This window comes from Typopeltis vanoorti, chromosome 9 (assembly GCF_054136105.1).
Source record: "Typopeltis vanoorti isolate ZY-2024b chromosome 9, IOZ_Tvanoo_1.0, whole genome shotgun sequence".
NCBI classification, from domain to species: domain Eukaryota; kingdom Metazoa; phylum Arthropoda; class Arachnida; order Uropygi; family Thelyphonidae; genus Typopeltis; species Typopeltis vanoorti.
Window position 1 is genome coordinate 54,220,214 of NC_143557.1, and position 24,486 is coordinate 54,244,699.

The window sequence follows — 24,486 nt, forward strand, 5'->3', positions numbered from 1 at the left end:
CTTTGGCCGCTTCACGTACGACACGAGCTGGTATACCATCCAATCCCACAGATGTATTGACATTGAGGTTCTGTAATAGACTAGTTACCTCTACCTCATTCATCACAATTCCAGTATAAGCTGTTGGTTCCTCCATTTCCGCAAAGCCACCACCTGGATGATATACTCTTGCAAAGTGTTCGCTCAGTAATTCCACAACATCGACTGATTCAGTTACCTCCCTACCCTCAGCATTTTTTAAGATCATTCTACCATGAGCATTTTTCCTTTTACTTGCAACATATTGAAAAAACTGTTTGGGATTCTCTTTAGCCTGCATGGCCAATTTCCTTTCGTAATCTGCTTTTGCTTTTCTTACCACCCTTGTTACCATCCTGGCCTGAGCTTTATACTGTTCATGCACCTGATGGTCACCCTTCTCCTTAAATTCCCTCCACAATTGTTTCTTTTTTTGCAGCTCAAGCTTAATAGTGTTATTCATCCATTTAACCCCTACCTGATTTATTATTCGGACTCTTGGTATACAGTCAACCATTGCCTCCTGCAAACAGTTCTTGACCACCTCCCATGCACCATCAACATCCAGCCCTTGCAGTTTTACATGCCATGGCATTGAGCCAAGCACACACCTAAGCTTGTCATACTTACCAGCCCGGTAATTCCACATATACCCTGTCTTAATTGTAAATTCGACTCCTTTAGCCACCTCCCAAGTCATGACCTTATGGTCACTCTCACCAATTGGTGGCAACAAGGTCATGTTCGTTACAGCCACATTCTCAGTTGCAATTACTAGGTCCAGCACTCTCTGCCCCCTGGTATTTTCCAATACATGTTGCCGTAGATAGTTGTCCCTTAATAACTGCATAAAATCCAATTCCTTCCTCCCATGTGCCCTCTCCTCTTTCCAGTCAATATTACCATAATTGAAATCACCCATAATAATTACCCTCCTTCCATTCATTTCTTCTATTTGCTTATGCATACTATTCCCACCATCCACTCCATCACCCGGTCTATAGCAGCACCCAATTGTATATTTTGTTCTGCTAGATTGTATCTCACACCAAACAGCCTCAAATGTGCTTTTTTCCCCATCCTGCAGTTCAACTTCTATACTCCTTGGCTGAAGCTCATCAGCTATCATCAATAACACTCCTCCCCCCTTTTTATTCACCCTGTCACTCCTGAACACGCTATACCCATCGCATTCAATCCCACTAGCTTTATCATCTTCTGTCAGCCATGTTTCACTAATACCGACAACCTGTGGCCTGGAAGTGCCAACCATGGCCAAAAACTCTTCCTTCTTGTTCCTAATACTCCTGGCATTAGTGTACATGAATCGCAGAAGCCCATTTGTCCCATCCCTACTTTGATTCCTTATACTAATTATCCCATTCTGATTTGTTGTCCGTCGTACTCGCCCGGGCATAATATACTCATTCATACACTTAACTTCCCCCCCTAAAGTCTGCATATCTACTCCCCCCCCTCTTAATAAATCTAGTTTCCCTGAGTCTGTACATCCACTTCCACATCATTCATCAACACTCTTTCAAGTCTCCGTACACCAACTCCATTCAAATGTAACCCATCCATCTTATATAAGTCCTTTCGCCCATCGAACTCATTCCACACATCCACAAATTCCACACCACTCTCCATGCATAACCCACGCATAAAGTCATTGGCAATTATGGCCCTCCTTCTAAACACTTCGCTGTCATACCGCGGTAAGATACTCACCATCCTAACTCTCTCACTCTTCTCTTTTGCTACCTCAAACAACTCCCTCACATCCTCTATCATTTCCATTTTGTCCTCTTTCAAATCATTCGTTCCTGCCACTATTATCATCTCTTTCACCCTCTGTTTTTGCAGTCGAATAGATTCGCTGACGTCCTTTATGTTCGCACCCAGCTGGTACGACTTCGTTAAGCTCTCAATTATTACGCCTCTTAATAGCGAATCCCCATACAGCACTCGCTCCTTCATTTTATTGACGTTTACGTACATTCTATTATTTGCCGTCACAGACTTCCGCCGGTTATTTGTCGGTACGTTCAACACACATTTTTGCATACGCTCCAGTTGTCGTTTGGCTCTGTGTATCGCGCCATTTAAACGGGCAATTTCGCTACTCGCACTTATCACACCATTTTCGTTATCGATCAAATCATCCATTCCTTCGGTGTTTCTACCTTCATTTACACTTTCAGCGACGCTCTCACACATATCTGGCACTACCACGCAATTCTCTAGTATACCCCGCCATTTTCTGCATTCTGACTACCGTTAACGATATCAGTCTCGATACACGAAACACGCTTGAAGTCCTCATTCTCTTTACACTTTCTACACATATTAACTCCACTATCACTTTCTAACCAGACTCCTACCGCTCTTCGCAAGGCATACATCTCACAGACAGCACACTGCATAAATTCTTTTACATCAAAACTCTTAAGCAAGCATGGCGACCTGGCCGCCATTTTTTTCTTTATCGGTGCCATGTGTACGCTATCTTTTCTTAAAAATAATAGTTAAAATAACAGAAAACACGCAAAAATTGCACAGACACACCAAGAAACAAAAGCAAACAATACTACTTAAAATTCTGGTAAAATATCTAATGTTAACACAAAATAATACTGATCTTTTCAGGAGCTCTCGACAAGCCGACGATCTAATCCGTGCGACACCTAGCGACGAGTATAAAGAGGGTGTGAGTAGGGGAGTGAGAGACAGGTTTTTTTCATGCAGAGTTGTGAATGATTGGAATGCCTTGCCTGAGAGTGTGGTATCTGCAAGGAGTTTGAATGTGTTCAAGGCATGGTATGATGAGCTGTGTGTGTGATAAAAGGACCTCCCAGATGAGTCTTTGAATCCATGATGTCTTGGGGTAATAATAATAATAATAATAATAATAATAATAATAATAATATTACATATATCTAAGGCATTCATTCCATTAAACCTAATAGTGAGTTTAAGCTAGCACATAAGCCTAAATACTAGACTGTCCATTCCTTATTACTTTAATTAACTTGGCATCATTAGTGACAGACATCTGGTGACAGATGTCTGTCACTGATGATGACATGCCAGTGGAACAGAAGTGGCATAAACAGATGTCTGCAGCATACAGCAAGTCATCTCTTCATGCTTCTAGAATAACTTTGAAGACACGAACGCGTGCACACACACATTATATGTACATATGGTAGAGTCATATTTAAAAAAAAAAAAAATCAAATTAGAAATACTATGAACCTTACCTGGATGAACAGTTGCAGCGGTATTCCAAAAAGAGGTTTAGGATAAAGAATATTATGCCTTCTGCTGCCATGGCTATAAAATTTGGACCTAAAAGGGACATGCTGAATGGAGAGACATATATATCTTGTCCAAAGATTATGAAAATCTCAGCTTGTATATGATTATATGCTAATGAAATCAAACCTCCAACTAGAGCATACTGAGGAAAAATTAAGGCTACAAATTGTAGAATTGGCAAAATTTGATTTGTTGTCTGGAAAAAAAAAAGGAAAAGGGAAAAACATTATAACTTTAGTATGCAAAGAAATATTATTTTTATTATTATGCTTTACATTAAGCATACAGCTTTCTAAACTCGAAGTTTCTAAATCGTATACAATTAACAGAAAACATATTATATAAATAAAAAATCAAATTATATCTGAACTTATAAAGTAGAATTTAAATTGAAACAGAAGTTCCAGAAATGTGCAGGGACATTTCAATCCAAAAGGGTAAAGCCATATCTGTTTGGAAGAAACTGAGATATTTCGTGCATTCATGGAAAAAAAAGTTTGTAGAGTAATAAAAAAAATTGAGATCATGGTTATGGTAGTCTCCCCTTATCCATGGGGATACGTTCCAAGACCAGTAGTGGATGCCTGAAATCGTGGATAGTACCAAACCCTAAGTATACTATGTTTTTTCCTAAATACATACCTATAATAAAGTTTCATTTATAAATTAGGCACAGTAAGAGATTAACAACAATAACTAATAATAAAATAGAACAATTCTAACAACGTATTGTAAGAAAAATTATGTAAATGTGAATGGAACTTAGCAACCTAAGTATACGATTTTTTTTTTCATTATGAAGTCAACACTAGTACACTAGTACTTTGAGATCATTAATAAGCAAAATAAGGGTTAGTCGAGTTAAGAGTTACAACAACAACGACGACGACGACAGTCAATCTGATAACCCAGATGGCTACTAAGCGATTAACAGGTGGGTAGCATATATAGTACAGCTAGATATGCTAGAAAAATGGTTGAATCACGTCCTGGGAGGGACAGCATGAGATTTCATCATGCTTTTCAGAATAGCATGAAACTTAAAACTTATGAATTGTTTAATTATGGAATTTTCCATTTAATATTTTTTGACCGGAACTGACTGCAGATAACTGAAGTAAACCAGCAGATACGAGGATACTATTGTATTTTTATTAATATTATTTTTGATGTTTTGATAAATGCTAACAACATTTACAGGAATACATATATCAACTGTCGCCGTAGCACGTGGGGATGAATTTGAGCTGTGCTGAACAAAGTGAGTTTTTAATCGGTGAATAGTCCGTTTTTTTACGTTTCTGAGTGCTAAATTGTTTCTCTGGAATACGACTGGACTGTATTATAGTGGTTGTGTTTTGAAGTTAGTGCTGTCACGATATTGTGTATTTTGTTTACCGAGAAGATGGGGGGGGGGGCGATGCATTACGGTGGAAGACAAGACGAAGCTAAGTTTTCGTTACTGTATTTAGTTTTATTTTATTTAGTGTAATTAATGTTTTGTTTTATTGTAATTGTTTATACTTTTCTTATTTATTTATACTCCCTAATACTTATTTAGCGTTTATTTTTGAAATTAATTTGAATAATTAACGATTACGCTAGTTGTCCCTCGGCAGTAACGAATGATGGCAGATTCAGCTGCAGTCGCAAATGGCGTGTCCCCAAGACCTCCACTATTTAGGCACTCTATTATAAGCAATATAATAAGGGAGTTTGTGGCATGCAGTATTTGCGGCATGTATGCATCTCGGGAATTGGATATCTGGCTTGTGAGAGAGGATGGGGTGCATGTGCGTTTAAAGTGCAGGCAGTGGGAGGAAATAAACGCAACAGATATCTCAATAACTGACCTTGTTGCTCAAGGAATGGGAAATGAATACCAGAAGACGAGTAGTGTGATAGGAGAGAATGAAGAAAAAAATATGAATGAGAAAATAACAGTTGATAGTGTAGAAGCCGTGAGTGACTGTGAAAGTTTAGATGGTTTTGTTTGGGAGAGTGAATTTCGATTTATAGTGACTGACCTGCAGAGGGAGATAGAGGAGCTGAAAGAGGAGGTGGAATGTCTTGGGAGAAGTATGATAAGTATGAAAGATGAGATTAGAAGAATGGAAGAGATAAATGCAAGGCAAATTGGAGTAGGGGGGGGGGAAAGAGAGAGAGTTTGGGGAATAATAGGAGAGGAGAGAAATTTGTGAATGATAAAAGAGGAGAAAATGGGATTGGATATGGAAATGGAGAGAATGGAAACAGGAGAGAGAGAGAGAGAGAGAGAGAGAGGTGTGGAAGTGCTAGAAGAGGAGAAAATGGAAACAGTAGGAGAGATGGAATGAGAGAGAGAGAGAGGTATGGAAATGCTAGAAGAGGAGAGAATGGAAATAGCAGAAGAGATGGAATGAGAGAGAGAGGGGCATGGGAGTGTTAGAGGAGGAGAGAATGGAAACAGTAGGAGAGACGGAATGTGAGAGAGGTATGGCAGTGCTAGAAGAGGAGACAATGGAATGAGAGAGAGGTATGGGAGTGCTAGAAGAGGAGAAAATGGAAACAGTAGGAGAGAGGGAATGAGAGAGAGGTATGGGAATGAAAGAAGAGGAGAAAATGGAAACAATAGGAGAGAGGGAATGGTAAGAGGTATAATCTATGAGGACTCAATGATCCGTGGGATTCAAGATAGGATGCGTGAGGAGTGTTTGCCAGGAGGAACGATAGAAAGGGTGGTTTTGAAAGTTAAGAGAGGTGAAAGGGTGGATGAGATGATTGTGATGGTGGGAACAAATGACTTGAGTGGTGGTGTAAATAGGGCAGCGAGTGATATGAGATTCTTGCTTGAGGTGGTACGAAAGAAGACACAGAGAGGAAAGATAGTGTGTGTGTGTTGCCTCGGTATGATAATGACAAACTGAGCAGAAGAGCGGTAATACTGAATGACATAATAGCTAGAATGTGTGACAAGAGAGGACTGGAATATGTGGATGCTTGGAGTGTGTTTGAGGACAGAGAGGAATTGCATACAAGAGACTACTTACATTTCAATGAGGAAGGACATAGGCACCTGAAGAGATTGCTGTTCTGAAATTGTCAGTGTGTCCCAGGGAGGATGGTAGCAGGAGTGGCCTCTTGTGGGAATGGGTACTTGGGAGAAGGGGGACAACATCAGGTAACACTGAGCATAGTGGTTGACAGAAGAGGATATAATAAAAGGAATAGAAGTCGCTGGGTACAGCATTTTTCGGCAGGATAGGAAGGGAAAGCGTGGTGGTGGAGGCCTGCTTATGATAAGTGATGACCTATGTCCTCTAAGAGTGCAGACTTTGGAAGGCAGTGACGCTAATGCTTTTGAAAGCATATGGTGTGAGGTAGTGGTGGGCAAGATAGGATATTTAGTGGGGTGTTGATACAGACTCAGGAGTACAGAGGGTGGGGACAAGGAAATGTTTAGACAGTTGAGTTTGGAAAGCATAAGAAGAATGACTGTTATGGGAGACTTTAACTACAGCAGTATAAATTGGGGAGAGGAAAATGCATGTAGCAATAGTGGAATGGAATTTCTAGAATTCTTGAGGGACAGATGTCTTAGGCAACATGTAATAGAGGGAACAAGAGGTTCAAGAGTTTTGGATTTGGTTATAGCATCAGAAGAGTTGATAATAACTGAGATGACATCTCTCCCACCAGTTGGAGAGAATGGCCATATGGTTTTGACCTTGGAAAATGAATAGACATACAGGAGTCTCAAAGAGACGGGAACGTATGTGGAATTATAAGGCAGGTGATTATAATAGTCTTAGACGTCAACTTGGGGAAGTTTCATGGAGGGAGGAATTGGAAGGCCAGGATATCATTAGTGCGTGGGAAATTGTGAAAGAATATTTGTTAGCAGCAATGGTAAGTTGTATACCACAAGTGAACAAGAGGACACAATTTGGAGTAAAGTGGATGACAAACATTATAAACAGGAATTGCATGCGAAAACGAGGCTGTGGAAGAGATATAAGTAGACAGGAGAAAAGAAGATGCATGAAGAGTATAAAACACAGGCCAGAAGAGTGACTAGTGTGGTAAGGAAGACGAAACTGGAATATGAGAGGAGATTAGCCCTAAGATCCAAAGAAAATCCTAGGGAATTTTGTAGATATGTAGCCAGTAGGAGGAGAAATGACTGTGGAAGAATGATATTGTGGGATAAAAATGGGAATAGAGTGACTGATGCAGAGGACATAGTAGAATTGTTCAATGAACACTTTATTGGAGTATTTCATCCTGGAGGAGTCAGTTTTAATGCTAGAGGGATAGGGCACGTCAAGCTTTAGAGGTACAGGAGGAGAGTGTGTTTCAAATACTGAGTACTCTGGATGTCAGTAAAGCTGTGGGACTGGATGGTCTTTCACCACGAGTTTTGAGAGAATGTGCTAGGGAACTGACAGTGCCTTTGATCTGGGTTTTCAATGAAAGTCTGGCTGCTTTAAAGGTGCCCAAGGAATGGAAGGAAGGTAAGATAGTGCCATTGCATAAGGGGAGTAGCAGACTGGAAGTGTCTAATTATAGACCAGTTTGTGTATCATCAGTAGTTAGTAAGATCTTGTAGAAAGTAGTGAAGGATCCTATACAGCATTGGGCAGATGAGGGTAATGTTGTCTGTGAGAGTCAACATGGATTTGTAAAGGGGTGCTCTTGTTTTAGCAATATGCTAAAACAAGAAGCAATATGCTAAAACAACAATATGCTAAAGCCTTTTATGATAAAGTTACAAGAGCATTGATGAGGGAAAGGCATATACTGCCATTTTCTTAGACTTAGCGAAGGCATTTGACAGGGTGCCACATGATAAGCTGATATTTAAGTTGCGGGTCTGGATGTCAGATTCAACTGAATCAACTGGATTTAGGATTGGCTGTCCAATAGGTATCAGAGAGTTGTGTATGGTGGGACAGTTTCAAGGAAGCAGAGGGTTACAAGTGGGGTCCCACAGATATCAGTACTGGGACCTATATTGCTTAACCTTTATATCAATGACATGTCAGTGGATTGCAAGGGGATATTAAGTTGTTTGCAGATGATGCGAAGCTTGGAAGGATTATTAGTAATAGTGCAGATGTGGTAGCCCTGCAAGAGGATTTGAATAAGCTAGATACATGGGCAAATGAATGGGGGGTGTCGGTTTAATACAGCAAAATGTAAGGTCTGGAGGTTTGGGAAACATTGATGGGCCACTGCATACTCTATGGGAGGAGTTATACTGGAGAAAGTAGGGGAGACAAGAGATCTTGGGTTGATGATTGATAGAGACCTGAAATTTAGGGGACATATTGCAAAGGTGGCGAAGGTAATACAGAGGACTGCTGCAATAATGAGAAGGACACTGACCTGCAGAGATAAAACAGTTATCATTCCAGTGTATAAGATCCTGATCAGACCACACTTGGACTATTTTTCTGAGATTTTGTTCCCTCGGATTTCAAGGGGATAAATTAACTGTGGAAAGGGTACAAAGGCCGGATAACAAAGATGGTTTCAGGACTGTACCATGTTAGTTATGAGGATCGGCTGAGGGCATGTGGACTGCAGAGTTTGGTGGATAGAAGAAGGAGAGTTGATATGATTGAGACTTTTAAACTGTTGAAAGGTGGTTAGGGTTGACACTGGGGAGTTCTTTTGCTTAGTTGAACAGCAGAAAGGAGTGATGATAATGGGCCATCCCTGGAAGTTATGAAAGGAAACTGTGAGCAAGAGGGTGAGGAGTGGTTTCTTTGCATGGTGGGTGGTTGAACCATGGAATGCATTGCTTGATGGAATGGTGAGAGCGAGAACGGTCAATGAGTTGAAGGAGTGGTATAATATACTTTGTGTTTCTTAGGGGGGCCTCCCCTTGATGAGTCTTGATAGACTTTGTGTTTCTTAGAAAGGACCTCCCACAATGAGTCTTTTGACTCCATGGAGGCCTGAATAATAATAATAATAATAATAATAATAATAATAATAATAATAATAATAATAACAAACTCTTGGTTCATACACTGAGACACTCAGATTACTAATGATAAGCTTTTTTGAGTGACTCTCACTGTTCTTATCATGCAGTGATGTCTCATGTATAAATTAACTGAAAAATTTCTCTAACAACAACAACAAAAGTTTGCAATACAACATATAAAAATGTGATAGTGAATAATTTTTCTTTTTTTAAAAAATCCAATTTTGCTTGCAAAAAAGGTCACTACCCAAGTGGGGATTACAAGAATAAGTCAAAAATGTTGAGATTTCACAAAAATCCTGAGTTTTTTTTAATATGCAAGTCAGAAAAAATGCACTAAAGAATACACACTCAAATTGACAGACATTGGAAGACTATGTAATTGAATTACTGCTCTGTCACAGTGCTTACCAGGTTTCCATGATGTCTGTCAGGCCCATGTAACCTTGGCTTCAACTCTCCATTTTTTTTTTTAGTCCATGAAGCCATTGCATTAAGGAAAAAGATCAGAAGAATGAAAAAGACTAAAATATAACTTTATAATATTTTAAAATATACTTTGAGTATAACATATTTTTTTTTAAATATGCTATGTTGGGCAATTCCTTAAACTCAATACACATTGAAGTATGAGAGAAAATGTGATTATGCAATAAAAAGAAATTTTCATAAATTCTCTACCAAAGTCACAAAACAGTGGAAAGAGGGCAAAATAGTTCTATTGTTCCAAAGAGGTCTCCAAGACAGAGGTAACAAATTATAACTGATCAGTATGTCAGGAGCAGTGGTTGTGGTATAAAACTTGTCAGGAGCAGAATTCAGGAATGATTGGACAGTAGTAATGTATAGTATAGCTTTGTGAAGAGTAGTAGGTCTTTCTTGGTAATTTATTCACTTTCTATTAGTAAAGTGACAAATGAGTTGGATAAAGAAAATGACTAGACCATGAAAGAATTTGAAAGACATTTAACAGGATACTGCATAGAACACAATTATGTAAACTGGAGCAAATAGCTATAGATATGAAGTAGATTTTTTCCCCCTTCTCTTCTTAAAATGGCCAGAGAACATATACATGCAACTCATCTTACCTAATTAAAATTAGATTAAGGACAGTCAGCTAACTTGGCTATAACAGGCTATTTGGCTCAATAAACATTAAAACAGAAGACAAGAAGAGATTCAGTATTTTGAGACCTTAGTCATAAAAAGATACATATAGTGATATTACCATACATTCTTGTATGGTAATATGTTCATTATCAAAATGTTGAATCCAGGGCTGTTTTTGACATATGTATCATTCTCATAATTTTTTTCTCCTAATTTTACTATTAAAATAGTTCAGTTAAAGTGAGAGAGTTTAATTGTGATCCTAAATATCAAATTTTATCCAATAAAAATAAAATTATAACTGGGATGAGAGAAAATCTTATTAATATGCTGTTGGTGTAGTTGCGGTTAGTTGTAGTTGGTGGAGACAGAGGGCTGCAGGCAGGTGTCCTCCCTTGATGAGTCTTTGGACTTCCTGGAGGTGTCATGTAATAATAATAATAATAATAAAAGGGTGTCTGATAGTTGACAGCATTAGAAGTAGTATATGGCAAGGAAGAATTCAAGAGAAGGCAGGTGACTAGTCGCATGCCAAAGGAACTATGAGTGAGTGAGTTAAGAATTAAGTTATTTGGAAATCCTACTCTAGGGAGCAAGCAGACAAGTGTTCAACCTACTTTAGGCCTCCAATAAGCAGGATGGTGATCAATGAAATTCATGTGACACCTAATTTGATTTCAGATGATGCAAAATTGGGAAAGTCAGCAACAAAGGTGATCTAGAGATCCAGCAGTATGATTTAACACGTTCGCTGCCATGCTCCTCGGGCATAGTTTGTTATCGCATGCCAAGCACTTTCACTTCTACAAGGTCAGTATGAGTTATCTCGTAGCTGGCTTATCAGATAGAATTTTGTTTCATACGCCAACTATGAGTAATCTTGTCACCTCCCCGCCTATGTCTTACATGCACTGACGACTGTGTAACTTGAGTTCAGAGTCAGTGCAGTAAGGTTTATTGTGTCTACTCTTGTAATTATTTAAAATTATCTAAATAAAAACCTTCAATTATGCCATGGCCAGTAAAAGAAATGGAATGAATTATTTGGTTCCGATTCCGAAGATGATTATAATCCTACAGACGACTCTAGCAATGACTCAGATGATGACATATTGTATATAAATATATGTATACGTTGAAAAAACCTTCAAAAAATTGTTTTATTTGCATTAATAAATACACAGTTTACAAAACAATACCTCTTATAATATACTATACTTTTGCTGAAATTATTTTCCTTTTACCAAGCCCCCAGATGTGCTCTCCACTTTATTCACAAGCCAAGGATACAAATTAACATACTTATACTATGGGGTTAACTCATGCTTGCCACAAGAGGTTGGTAATCGACATACGAGTATATTCGTAGTTGGCTTGTGAGGCTCATATACCAACTACGAGTATACTCGTAGTTAGCAGCGAACGTGTTAAATAGACTGACAGTATGAGCAAAGATAATGCTTGCATTAAATATGTTGCAAAGTGTAAGGTTGTGCACTTTGTGATGAAAAGATTAAGCTAAAGATTTAGAGGTTATAGCTAAGGATTTAGAGGCTATGGATTTGAAATTCAGAGAGAGAGAGAGAGAGAGAGATACTGTAGAAATGAATAGCATGGCTCAAATGATCACTTGGATATTGAAGAACACATTGATATGGTCACATCTGGACTACTGTTCAGAAATTTGGTCACCTGGATTTCCTGGAGGATATGGAAGCATTGAAGAGGATTCAGAGCAAGTGACAAAACTGTTTTATAGTGTGCTCTCTATGATGACAGAGTTGTAAGTTAAAAAAAAGATTACATGATAGGTGGAAAAGTGGGAATATGATAGAAGCATATGAGAAACTGAAGGGGGGGGGGTTAATAATTGAATTGCTTTTGGTAGTTTATTCCACAACATCTAGTAGTGATCCACTTGTCCTCACCCTTCTTGTCACATAGAAATTTCTTTTGCGTAATTTCAGCTATGTGATAGTGATGGAAGAACAAGAAGTCATTCTTGGAAACTAAGGAAAAGTCTGGTTAACAAGGGTGTGAAAATGAGGTTTTTCGCCTGGAGGGTGGTGAATGAGTGGAATGCATTGCCTGACCCAGTTGTGAGTTCTTCGTCTCTAAATGAATTCACGAAGAGATATGATAGATATTTTTTTGATAGTTTGGGTCTCCCGCAATGAGTCTATGACTCCATGGAGATACCTGTAATAATAATAATAATGTTCTAAAACTCCTTTAGTAACTCATAATTTGTTAATGTATTTTTCTTCCTTGTCAACCAACTTTTGTGACCGACACATTTCCTGACATAGGGGGCATTTCACTTGGTCACTTACCTACTGATCATGTCCACCTCCTCATCCCCAAAACCTTCATCATCTAAGTGATTCTATGAGTTATTCTGTCCACTTTTACAATATACCCTCTAAACTTCAACTCCCTGTGCACTATAACCTCCAAATACCCACCTCTTTACTTTCTTGCTATTCAGTTCTGTCAAGAGTTCCTATACATACAAGTTATCTAATAACCAATTATCTATCCAATATAGGTCAAATTATTATAGTATTACCTGTTCTAATTTAGTTATCAACTTGTTGTGTGACAGGCAATCAACAGCCTTTGCAAAATCAGAATAAACTATTCATCCATTCATCTCTCTCTCTTTTTTCTAGTCCCATGCATTTTTCACTTTAATGTGTAAGCACATTGCTTGTAAAGAAGTCAATGGACACCATAGTGTGAGAATCAAACAGCCATGGTGCTCAGCTTAATAAGACGTAGGAACCCCTTTTGCTGCAATGACTGCAGCAATCTTATGGGACATAAAGAGGGTGCTAGAGTCGTGGAAGAATGTGGCGGTAGATTTGAGGTGCGCTAAAGAAAAAGTGTTTTTAATCAGTATATTGTGTGGCTTTTGTCACAAATTGTGCTACATTTTTTCAGTGATACAAATGTCCTTCAGTGGTGTTGCTTTTGGAGTTTAGTTGTGTATTTTTTTTTTTATTTTTGGTTTATTCTTACCAAGAGGGCAAGGTCAGAGTTGGATGCATTCTGCAGTAGAAGAGAAGAAAAAGATAAAGTTTTTCATTATTTAGTATAGTATAGTTTATAGTTAAGTATAGTTTATACTTATAGTATCACGTAAGTATAGCTTATGAGCCTCTGTAATTCAGTCGATATAGACAAAGCCCTTTAGTTGGAAAGACCTGGGTTCGATTCCTGTCTATGATGTGAGGAACCTTTATCTGGTCTATTTCAACTAAAGGTAGTTAGCTGGTCTCATACGGAGGGTTTTTTTTTTCACCCGGAAAACTCGGGTTTTTCGTCCCTCAGAACAGGCAAACTGGCCCTGTGAACGAACACACACATACACAGATTACAGTCATGAATACTTACGACAATATGTGGAAGAGATAGGGTCCTCACCACCAGGGCTGCCACTGCTTTGGATTTTTCCCAAGATCTAGGGAATTTAGCCACTACCTAAGGATCTAGGGATTTTTAATAAAAAAACTCCCAAAATCTTGGGAAATTTGAACAAAAGTTTGAAGTGTAATATTTTTGTCATATTGTACTATTATATTCGCGAATTTTTTTTTTTTTTTTGATAAATCTGATAAATAAACCATTTTTGCTCTGTTCTGGTTTCATTTTCCCTTTCTTATCGCACAGGTTTTACATCGTTACATACATATAGCGCACCCTCTTGCAGTGTTATCGTAGAGATCCTTGTGATTGCACAGTGTTTGACAAATTGTTTAAATTATCAATATATTTACTTATTTTCATATTTATGGTACTTCCAATCCAACCATATGGAGCCATCAAAGAAAAAACAGAAGTGATATTCTCAAGCATTTAAAGAAGATTGGTTAAAATATCCTGAATTAAAAGATTAGCTGCAGAAAGAAGTGAACAGCAAAGATACCAGTTACTGTAAGTGTTGTAATATTACATTTAAAAATGCAAACAAATCTGTGCTAATAAAGCATAAAAATTCAGCCAAACATAAAAGTAATTATCAGTCTGCTAAGTCGACAGCTGTTATTACTCAATTTCTTAATAAGAAAGCATCAACAGAGGATAAACAATTAGCTAGGAGTGAGTTAATAATTTCTAGCTTCTTTTCTGAGCATAGCGTCCCATTTTTTCATGTTGATCATTTTGTAACGATGTGTAAATGAGCATTTCTGGACAACCAAATTGCTGGAAAGTTGGCAATGAAGAAAACTAACTTTCTTATGTTATTCAGAATGGAATATCATTCCACGAAAAGTCTCAACTTATGCAAGAATCAAAAATTTCAGAAATATCAGAAATATGCAAAAAAAAAATCAGAAATATGCAAGAATCAAAAATTTTCAATTATAATAGATGAGAGTACAGATATCTCCATCACTCAAATCTTGGCTGTTTTGTACGGTATTTTGATACAGATAAAAAAGATGTAGCTGATGCATTACTAGACATAGTATGTGTAAAATACGGAAGTGCTAAAAGTCTTTACAGTGCTGTCAAAACTCTTCTGCTGGATCATGGCATTCCCCTTAGCAATATCATTGGGTTTGGTAGTGATAACTGTTCCTCCATGATGGGTGTTAACAGTGGATTTCAGAAACTGTTGAAAGATGACGTCCCATCTGTTTTTTGTGATGGGCTGCGTTTGTCATTCATTTGCTCTATGCGCTAGTCATGCAGTCAGTGTTTTACCCTCATACTTAGAAGCTTTTCTAAAGGATTTAACCTCCTACTTCTCCCGCAGTGCTAAACAGCAAAGAGATTTTGTACTCATTCAAGAAGCTGCTGATATAGCTACACATAAAATTCCCAAACTTGCTCAAACCAGGTGGCTGTCGAGGGAAAAAGTGGTATCAACTATTTTAGAACAGTATGATGCATTAGTTCTATACTTTCAAAATGAATCAAGGAGAGATAAAATTGACAATGCCAAAAAAATTTATGATACACTTCCTAACCTTGGAACCAGACCAATGCTTTTTTTCCTTCAGTATATTCTTGAAAAAGTAAATACACTTAATATAGATTTTCAATCAGAGCATTTCAGGTTACACCAACTATTCCTAAATGTATCAACAGAATATCTCAATGTACTTAGTTGCTTCATTAAAGATGAGATTTTAAGAACAGCTAAATTATCAGAAATTGATCCAAGAAACCAAAATAACTATAAAAATGTCAACAATATTTACTTGTGGTAGAGCAATGGCACACTTAATTAGAAATCCTTTCGAAGATAACTGTATTTTGTTGAGATTTAAAAATGATTGTTTAAAGGTTCTTGTGGAACTTAGTTCGCAAATAAAGAAAAGATTTATTTATTATTATTACGGGTATCTCCATGGAGTCAGTAGACTCATCGCGGGAGACCCAAACTAGCAAAACAATATCTGTCATATCTCTTCTTGAATTCATTTACAGACGAAGAGCTCACAACTAAGTCAGGCAATGAATTCCACTCATTCACCACCCTCCAGGCAAAAAACCTAGTTCTGACACATTTGTTAACCACACTCTTCTTTAATTTCCAGAGATGACCTCTTGTTCTTCCATCACTATCACACAGCTGAAACATTTCCCCTGCATCAATCCTATAAAAACCTTTTAGTAATTTGAATGTTTCTATCATATCCCCTCTTCTTCGTCTATCAACCAATCTCTGCAATCCACAAGCTCTCAATCTATCAATGTAGGGAGCATTTTTTATATCACTCACCAACTTGGTCACTCTTCTCTGAACCCTCTCCACAGCCTCCTCATTTCCAAGGAATCCAGGTGACCAGACCTGAGCACAGTAATCCAAATGTGGAAGTATCAATGCTTTATAAAGGGGAATAATAACCTCTTTATCTCTGGATGTCAGTGTGTTCCTCAACAACCAAGTAATCCTATGTGCAATCTTGGACACCTTAGCAATGTGTCCTCTGAACTTCATCTCCCTATCTACCAATACCCCTAAATCCCTAGCCTCATCAATCTCTTGGAGTACCTTTCCATCGATGTAGTACACAGCTGGTAATCTTTTAATCCCAAAATGCATGACTTTACACTTTTCCACATTGAACTGACATCCATTTTCTTTTGCCCATTTTACCAGCTTATTTAAATCCTCCTGCAAACTTTCAACATCAGCTTGATTTTTTATTGCACTACACAACTTTGCATCATCAGCAAACAACTGAATATCTCCCTTTAAGCCGTTTCCTATATCATTTATATACAAATTAAACAACATTGGCCCAAGCACAGAGCCCTGAGGCACACCACTGGTCACCTGCCTCATTCTGGACTCGGCTCCTACATACACCACCTTATGGTATCTCTCCCTGAGCCATTCTCCTATCCATATCACCAATTTAATATCCATTCCCATCTGCTCCAATTTGCGTAACAGTGTTCTATGGGGTATCCTGTCAAAAGCCTTAGCAAAATCCAGAAGTACCACTGTGTAACCAGTTCCTTTGTCCAACTCAGATGTTATTCTATTATGAATAGTTAATAGATTGCTAAGGCAGGATCTACCTTTAACAAAACCATGTTGGCCTCTATAGAGTATCATATCCTGATCCACCCATTCTTGAATTATGTCTTTAACCAACTTTTCCAATACTTTTACCACTACTCCTGAGATGGTGATTGGTCTGTAATTCAATACCGCAGTTTTAGAGCCACCCTTATGCAAAGGAACCACTTTGCCTAACTTCCACTCCCTAGGGACCATACCAGAGTTCAAACTTGAATTAAATATCCAGGTAAGAGGGGTTGACAATTCATTTGCACATTCACGCAACACCCGAGCTGATATTCCATCTAAGCCTACCGCAGTGTTTGCATTTAAGTTTTGCAATATATTTAATACCTCTGATTCTTTAGCTTCAATTCTCACATTAGGTATTGCTTTAGGTATAGAGATATCCTCACTTGGGTGATAGACTTTTGAAAAGTGATCACTCAGTAACTCGACTATTACATCTGATTTTGTCACCTCAATACCATCAGCACCCACTAAGGTTATCTTTCCGAAGTCATTCTTCCTCTTACTTGCCACATAGCGGAAGAACTCTTTGGGATTACCCTTGATCTCTTTGGCTAAGGTCTTCTCATAATCTGATTTAGCTTTTCTTACTATGCTGGTAACCTTCCTAGCTTGAGCCTTGTACTGCTCATGGGTGTCCTGATCGCCTTTCTCCTTGTAAATTCTCCATAACATTTTCTTTTTTTGCAGTTCAAGCTTGATACTACTGCTCATCCATCTAATGCCTGCCTTGTTTGACCTCCTGACCATGGGGACACAATCTGATATTGCTTTCCTCAGATACCCTCTGATTTTATCCCAAGCACTGCTAACATCTTTCCCTTGCAATATGTTCTGCCATGGGATGGCTGCAAGCTCACTCCGAAGCTTGTTATAATTGCCTAACCTGTAGTTCCGTACATACCCCTTCTTAATAGAAAAATCCACAGATTTTGCAACCTCCCAAGTCAATACCACATGATCGCTTTCACCAACTGGAGGTAACGAGGAGACACCTTACTTATGCATATAACCTCTGAACCAATAACCAGGTCCAACACTCTCACACCACGTGTCCCTTCAGTTACGTGCTGTTTCAAGTAATTATCTCGTAGAAGATGTATGAACTCCATTTCCTTTTTGCTACGTGATATTTCCTCCTTCCAATTGATATCACCATAATTAAAATCCCCCATAATAATCACTAAGCCTTCACTCATTGCACTAAGTTGCTGATGCATGAATTCAATATCTCCCCCCGTACTCCCTGGCCTATAGCAGCATCCAACTGTATATTTGGTTGCATTGGTCACTATTTCGCACCAGACTGCCTCAAATGAACTCTCATTCACATGTCTATCATCATGATATACTACTTTCTTTGGCTGCAACACATCAGCTATCATCAACAGTACTCCTCCTCCTGTTCTATCTTCTCTATCCTCCCTGAAAATACTGTACCCATCACATTCAATTCCAGTGACCACATCTTCTGCTGACAGCCAAGTTTCACTAATGCCTACAACTTTTGGTGAGATTTCACTGACTAATGCCAAAAATTCTTCTCTCTTATTTCGAATGCTTCTAGCATTGGTATACAAAAATTGCAGATTCTCTCTAGATCTTGTACCGGCTTTAGAACTGAAATATAAGTCACTAACTACCGTAGTCTTAGAAGAAGACAGCATTGTTGCAAAATTAGGAATCTTTGACCCAGAAGTTTCTAGTGACCCTAGCCAGTCACCAGCTACCATTATTCCTCTTGTTGCTTAATTCCCCTCACTTGTTGATGATATTAGGTTAAATCAAATAGATGATGAGTGGAGAAGTTATCGTCTCGTAGCATCAGATCTACCAATTCCTAAAGTTATTGGCATTCCTCCATATTGGCATTCATTGACTGACATAAAAGATGGCATGAATAATAATAAATATGGTTTACTGTCATATTTTATGACAAATCTTACTATTCTGCCGCATTCATCTGCATGCGTGGAGCGAATTTTCTCACAAGTGAATTGCATAAAAACAAAATTAGCTAATTCATTAAAAACAGAAACTGTGAGAGACAGAATCCTAGCAAAGCAGTGCTTAGTGAGACGAAATGCAATGTGTACTTCTTGGGAGCCACCGAAAACATTAATCAAGGAGTTGGAAAGTCACACAGTTAATAATAGATATAAAAATTGACTTAATACCGCAAAGCAGCAAAGGAAATGTGATCGAATACCAGAAGATATTTTCGAAGAAGAAAAGGGAGGAAATGTCAATTAAAGTAAGTTAAGCATGTATTCTTAGTATAATATAAACTTATAATTTTTTTTTAAATGAAAGTATACTTTGTTACAGGGAAAGAAAAAGAGAGAATTAATAAATAAAAAAAGAGGAAAAATTGTAAAATTTAAAGAGGTAAAAGGTAAAATGAATTAAGTCTAATTATTAAATTATACAATTATAATATAAACTTATACATTTTTTTAAAATGAAAGTATACTTTGTTACAGGAAAAGAGAAAGAGGGAATTAATAAAAAAAATCAATAAAAAAAAATGAGCAAATTTTTAAGTAATTTTTCTGGTCAGTTAGTAGGTAACTATTTAAATGTCAATTTTTGTATTTTATATTGTTTTTAATTTATGTGTAATGTTTTAATTAAACCATGCAGAATTACAATTAATAAAGGCATATTTAAGTGTATAGTTTGAGTTTTTTGCACATTTAAGAGCATTTTCGGATGTTTTAAATGTTTTTAGTGTATACTTGGACGCATATTTTGCACTTTTTTACGACCTAAAAATCCAAGCCCTAATTATTACTACCTGGGGAATTTTTGAGGTCTAATCTGGGGAATTTCGAAAAATGTGAGTGGCAGCCCTGCTCACTACATATCGCTATGCCCATAGTTAACCATGAATCACATCATGGTGGTCAACCTCCTAGGCAGGAGACAGCACATGAATGGGATGGGATGGGAAGTATAGCTTACTTACAGCAGAGCATTTAGCATATAGTTATAGTAGTTCTTAGTACTTGGTGCTATATGAATGATGGTGGCAACCACAGCTCAAATTATGAATGGCATATCACCAAGTCTTCCCCCATTGAAGAACTACATTTTGCATAGCATACTACAAGATTTTGTGGTATATGGTGCTTCTGTTATGTACACATCCCGGCCGTTGGGTATGTGGTAGCTGAGAGATGGGGGGGTATGGAAATATGTGCGGAAAATATAGGAAATGGAAAGAACTTTGTGAGTAAGGGATTACCATAACCTACCTTGGCAGCGCTGAATCAGAGGTGGTAGAATATCGACCTAGAGAGACGAGTAGTGTGATAGAGGGTGAGAATAACGAGCAAAATATAAATGAAAACATAAGAATGGGAGTGTGGAAAGTTTGCATAATGGTGAATTTTTTGGAGATGGTCTTAATTAGGAGGATGAATGGCAAGCAAGAATGGGTAGCTTGCAGAGACAGATAGATGAAATGAAAGAGGAGGTGGGATGTCTCAGGAATGAGTTGAGAAGCATGAAAAATGAGATTAAGCTAATGGAAGAGATGAATGCAAGGCGAATCAGAATAGGAATGAGACACATTTATGGGAATGATAGAAGAGGAGAGAATAAAAACAGTAGGAAAGAGGGAATGAGAAGAATGCAAAGGATAGAGAGAAGCCAAGACAGCAGGTAAGTAGGGGAACATGAAGAGAAAGTGTTAGAGGAGAGAGAAAGAGTAAGGGATGCAGGTAAGCAATTAAGGAACAGACTCGATGATCCATGGCATGCAAGATAGGATGCCAGAGGAGTGTTTGCCTGGGAACGATAGAAAATGCAGCTATGGCAATTAAGTGGGGTGAAAGGGTGGATGAAATGATTGTGATGGTGGGCACGAATGACTTGAGAGGCAGCATAAATTGGGTGGTGAGAGATCTGAACTCGTGCTTGAGGTTGTATAGAAGAGAACTCAGAGAGGGAAGACAGTGTGTGTGTGTTAACCAGGTATGATAATGAAGAGCTGAGTAGAAGAGCATTAATAATGAATAGCATGATAGCCAGAATGTGTCAGAAGAGAGACTTGGAATACATGGAAGCTTGGAGGGAATTTAAGGACAGAAAGGAACTGTATGGAAGATACCATTTGCATTTGAATGAGGAAGGATGAATGTTTAGAGAATGACAATCTGGAGAGATTGCCGTTCTTTGAATGAGTCAGTGTATCAATGGAGGGAAACTAGAATTACCATGGTGGATTGTAACAGAGATGGCCTCTTGTGGAAATAGGTGCTTGGGAGAAGGCAGAATGCATAGGGTAACACTGAGTCCAGTGGAGTCTGGAGGGAGGGGATAATGATAGGTATAGAAGCAGTGACATTTTTATGCTTTATACTAATGCCGGAGTATCCGGAATAAAGGAGATGAATTGGAGGCACTAATAGCATCAGAGTGACCAAAGCTTATTAGGATCTCTGAGATGTGGTTGATGGAAGATGATATAATAACAGGAATAGAAGTAGCAGGGTGCAGCATTTTTCAAAAGGATAGGAAGGGAAAACATTGTGGTGGAGTACTGCTTATGATAAGTGATGACTTATGTCCTCTCGTAGTGGAGGCTTTGGAGGGCAGTAACATTAATGATTTTGAAAGCATATGGTGTGAGGTAGAAGTGGGTTTCGACATGATATATAGTGGGGTGTTGTTTAGGCAGTTGAGCTTGGCAAGTTCAAAAAATGATTGTTATGGGAGATTTTAACTATGGCAGTATAAATTGGGTTCTTATATTCTTATATAAGAGGTCCAAGGCCAAACAAGAAAAAACAGGAGACCATACCATCACACCACCACCTCCGAATTTAATAGTTGGGGTTACATACTCTGGTAAGATAAGTTCACTGTGCATCCATCACACCCAATTCATCTGGTTGGTAGGGAGGGGGAGTAGCATGATTCATCACTTCATCACACAGCTTTCCAAGCTTCCACTGTACATGCTCTTTACACCAACAATAACAATGATGCATGTTGGTCTTACCAACATGCTGTAAGCCTCAGTTCTGAATTTTTGTGCAGATTTGTGTTCCAGTCGGTGCTCGGAACTTTGCATTCAATGTGTCGGTTGGCAATTGGAAGTTTTTATATATTACATTTTTATATATTCTCCGTAGTACCCTATGGTCAGGTTCAGTGAGTGTGGTGAGTCGTCAACTGGAGATAGTCAACAGTTGACTACCTGCACTTCCATCTCAGTATGAAATCACTGATTGTTGATCTTGATGGCTGAGTTTGTCAACGCTTCGCCGAACAGATAGGTCTGTAACATGGCATCCTATCACAATGCTTCTTTGAAACTCTGTCAGTTCCCTTCTCACAGCCATTTTACCTGGACACAGTTGCACTGACTTGTGAACATCAGACTGGCTACAAACATGACTCATTACATGGCACAATGCACCTTGCTTGTGGGGGTGTTCGTTGATTTCTTTCCAAGAAGTGTAGATTACAAAAATATTTTTTCTTTTAGCAACCTATATTGGTCATCACAGAGAATACTACTGTTATCAACCTAATTCTAGATCTTGGTTTTCATTAACCTCTTCAACACCTTTAAAACAATTCCAGATGTATCAGACATTCAAGAGCTGCAGTTTTATCACCTCCCTTCATGGAGTGGAACACTTTTACCATCTTTTTACTTCTTTTAGGGCTCACTTGTCAGGTTCTTGTTAAACAAGTATGCTAATGCTGCTGTCAACTCACTTGACTATTGTAATATGTCACTGAGTCCTATCACAATATTAGCATCAAGTTTGCATAATTTCTCTCCTACTTCCTGATTCTTATTTTATTTTAAATCCCAAACACAAAAGGTAGAAGAGCTTATAGCAAACAGATGCTGTGTCAGGCAGGATCAGGAATAGAGTAATCTGTTGATATTCTTCTTGCACTGTTAAAGATTGTAGTCTTTTAGAAATGCTTCACGAGGGAGACTGTTCCACAGAATTGAGGTGGAAGGAATGAAAGAAGACTGAGAGTAGCAGATTCAATCAGTATGCAGTTTGAATGTAGAAGGACGTTGAGAGCTGTAGCATGGGTTCGTACAGATCTTGCAGAAATGGGAGGCATAATGAATGCTAGTTCTGTTGAACAATGACCATGGAAATATCTGTAGAAGAGACAACACAATACAGAAACTGATATATTCTTTGGGAGAGTGGCTGAAGAGAGTCTGTAAGAGAAGTGTCATTTATCAACCAGACTGTCCGTCTCTGAAGAGTATCAAGAATTTTTAGGGAGGTCTTAGGTGCACCACCCCATGCATGAGAGAAATATTCCAATATCAGTTGGATTTGGGATTTATACACAGTAAGTAACTCTTTGGCAGAGGAGTACCATCTTGACCAGAAAAGGGATTTGGTCTTGACTGTTGAGCTGAACACTATCAAAAGTAAGTGGAGAGGATCTGAGGTCTTTTTTATGGAAAAACAAGCAAAATTGTGTTTTTTAAGCATTGAAGTTGACTAGATTGTTTTCACTCTAATCAAGGATACTATGAAGATCAGTGTTCAGGGCACTTATTATTGATGATCTTCAAGCTTGAGATGTTTGAGCACTGCAGGGCTTGTCATATCAGTAGGATAAGTTGAGTATGCTATCATCAGCAAAACTATGAATAGGATTTGCAGTCAGTGAGAGCAGATAGTTTATATAAATCAGGAACAGGGTGGTGTGAGATGACACAGTTCTGAGAGACACTGGCATTGACAGGAAAGTCTGAAGAGAGAATGCCATCCACCATTGCACATATCTGAGAGAAAACTGGTAATCCATTTAGATAAGGATGAAGTCAGTCGAGATGATGGTAACTTGTTGAGAAGTCCTTGATGCCAGATCATGTCAATAGCCTAGACGTCAAGAGACGGCATAACTTTCTCCAAATCTTTCCATGGAATGTGTCCAAATATGAGTGATGTATATCTGGCGTGAGTGATGTATAACTGTTAAATGTGAGTGATGTATAACTGTTATCTAATTGTACTAATTAGATAACAGTTCTCAAGGTGTCAAAGTTAACTGTTGACAACCTTCTCCATTATTTTAGACAAAACTGATGATCATGAAAGCAATAGGTCAATAGCTTGATGGTAAGCATTTATCTCCTTTTTTGGAAACTAGTTGTATATGGACTTTCTTCTATGCTATAGAGTGGAAGCCAGCTGATTACAGTTTAGTGAATAGATGATGAAGGACAGGTGTTAGTTCAGGAGCACATCTCTTGAGCACAAAGGGTGGGATTCCATCAGGATTGGCTGCCATTGTGCTATCCAAATTATTCAAGATTCTTCTGATGTCTTTCTAGTGAAGGTCAGGAGGCATGAGATGCAATGTTCTAGGCAAAGAGGAAAGTAATTTGCCATTGTCATCATTGTAGAAGTTGGAAGAGAAAAATGAAGCCAAGACATCAGCCTTATCTTTATGTGATGTTACAATGCTACTATTAGGGAGTGAAAGGAGGAAGCACAGATGGACAAAA

The 24,486-nt window shown here is 38.2% G+C and overlaps 1 protein-coding gene across 1 annotated transcript in view; it reads right to left on the bottom strand.

Annotated features, from left to right (window-relative positions):
• LOC150103053 (phospholipid-transporting ATPase ABCA1-like) overlaps positions 1-24,486 on the bottom strand; it is an 859,669-nt gene that overhangs the window by 183,871 nt on the left and 651,312 nt on the right. The window contains exon 31 of the mRNA XM_090398068.1: positions 3,282-3,535. Within this exon, the coding sequence (XP_090254194.1) occupies positions 3,282-3,535 (254 nt within the window). The remainder of the gene's footprint in view (positions 1-3,281; positions 3,536-24,486) is intronic.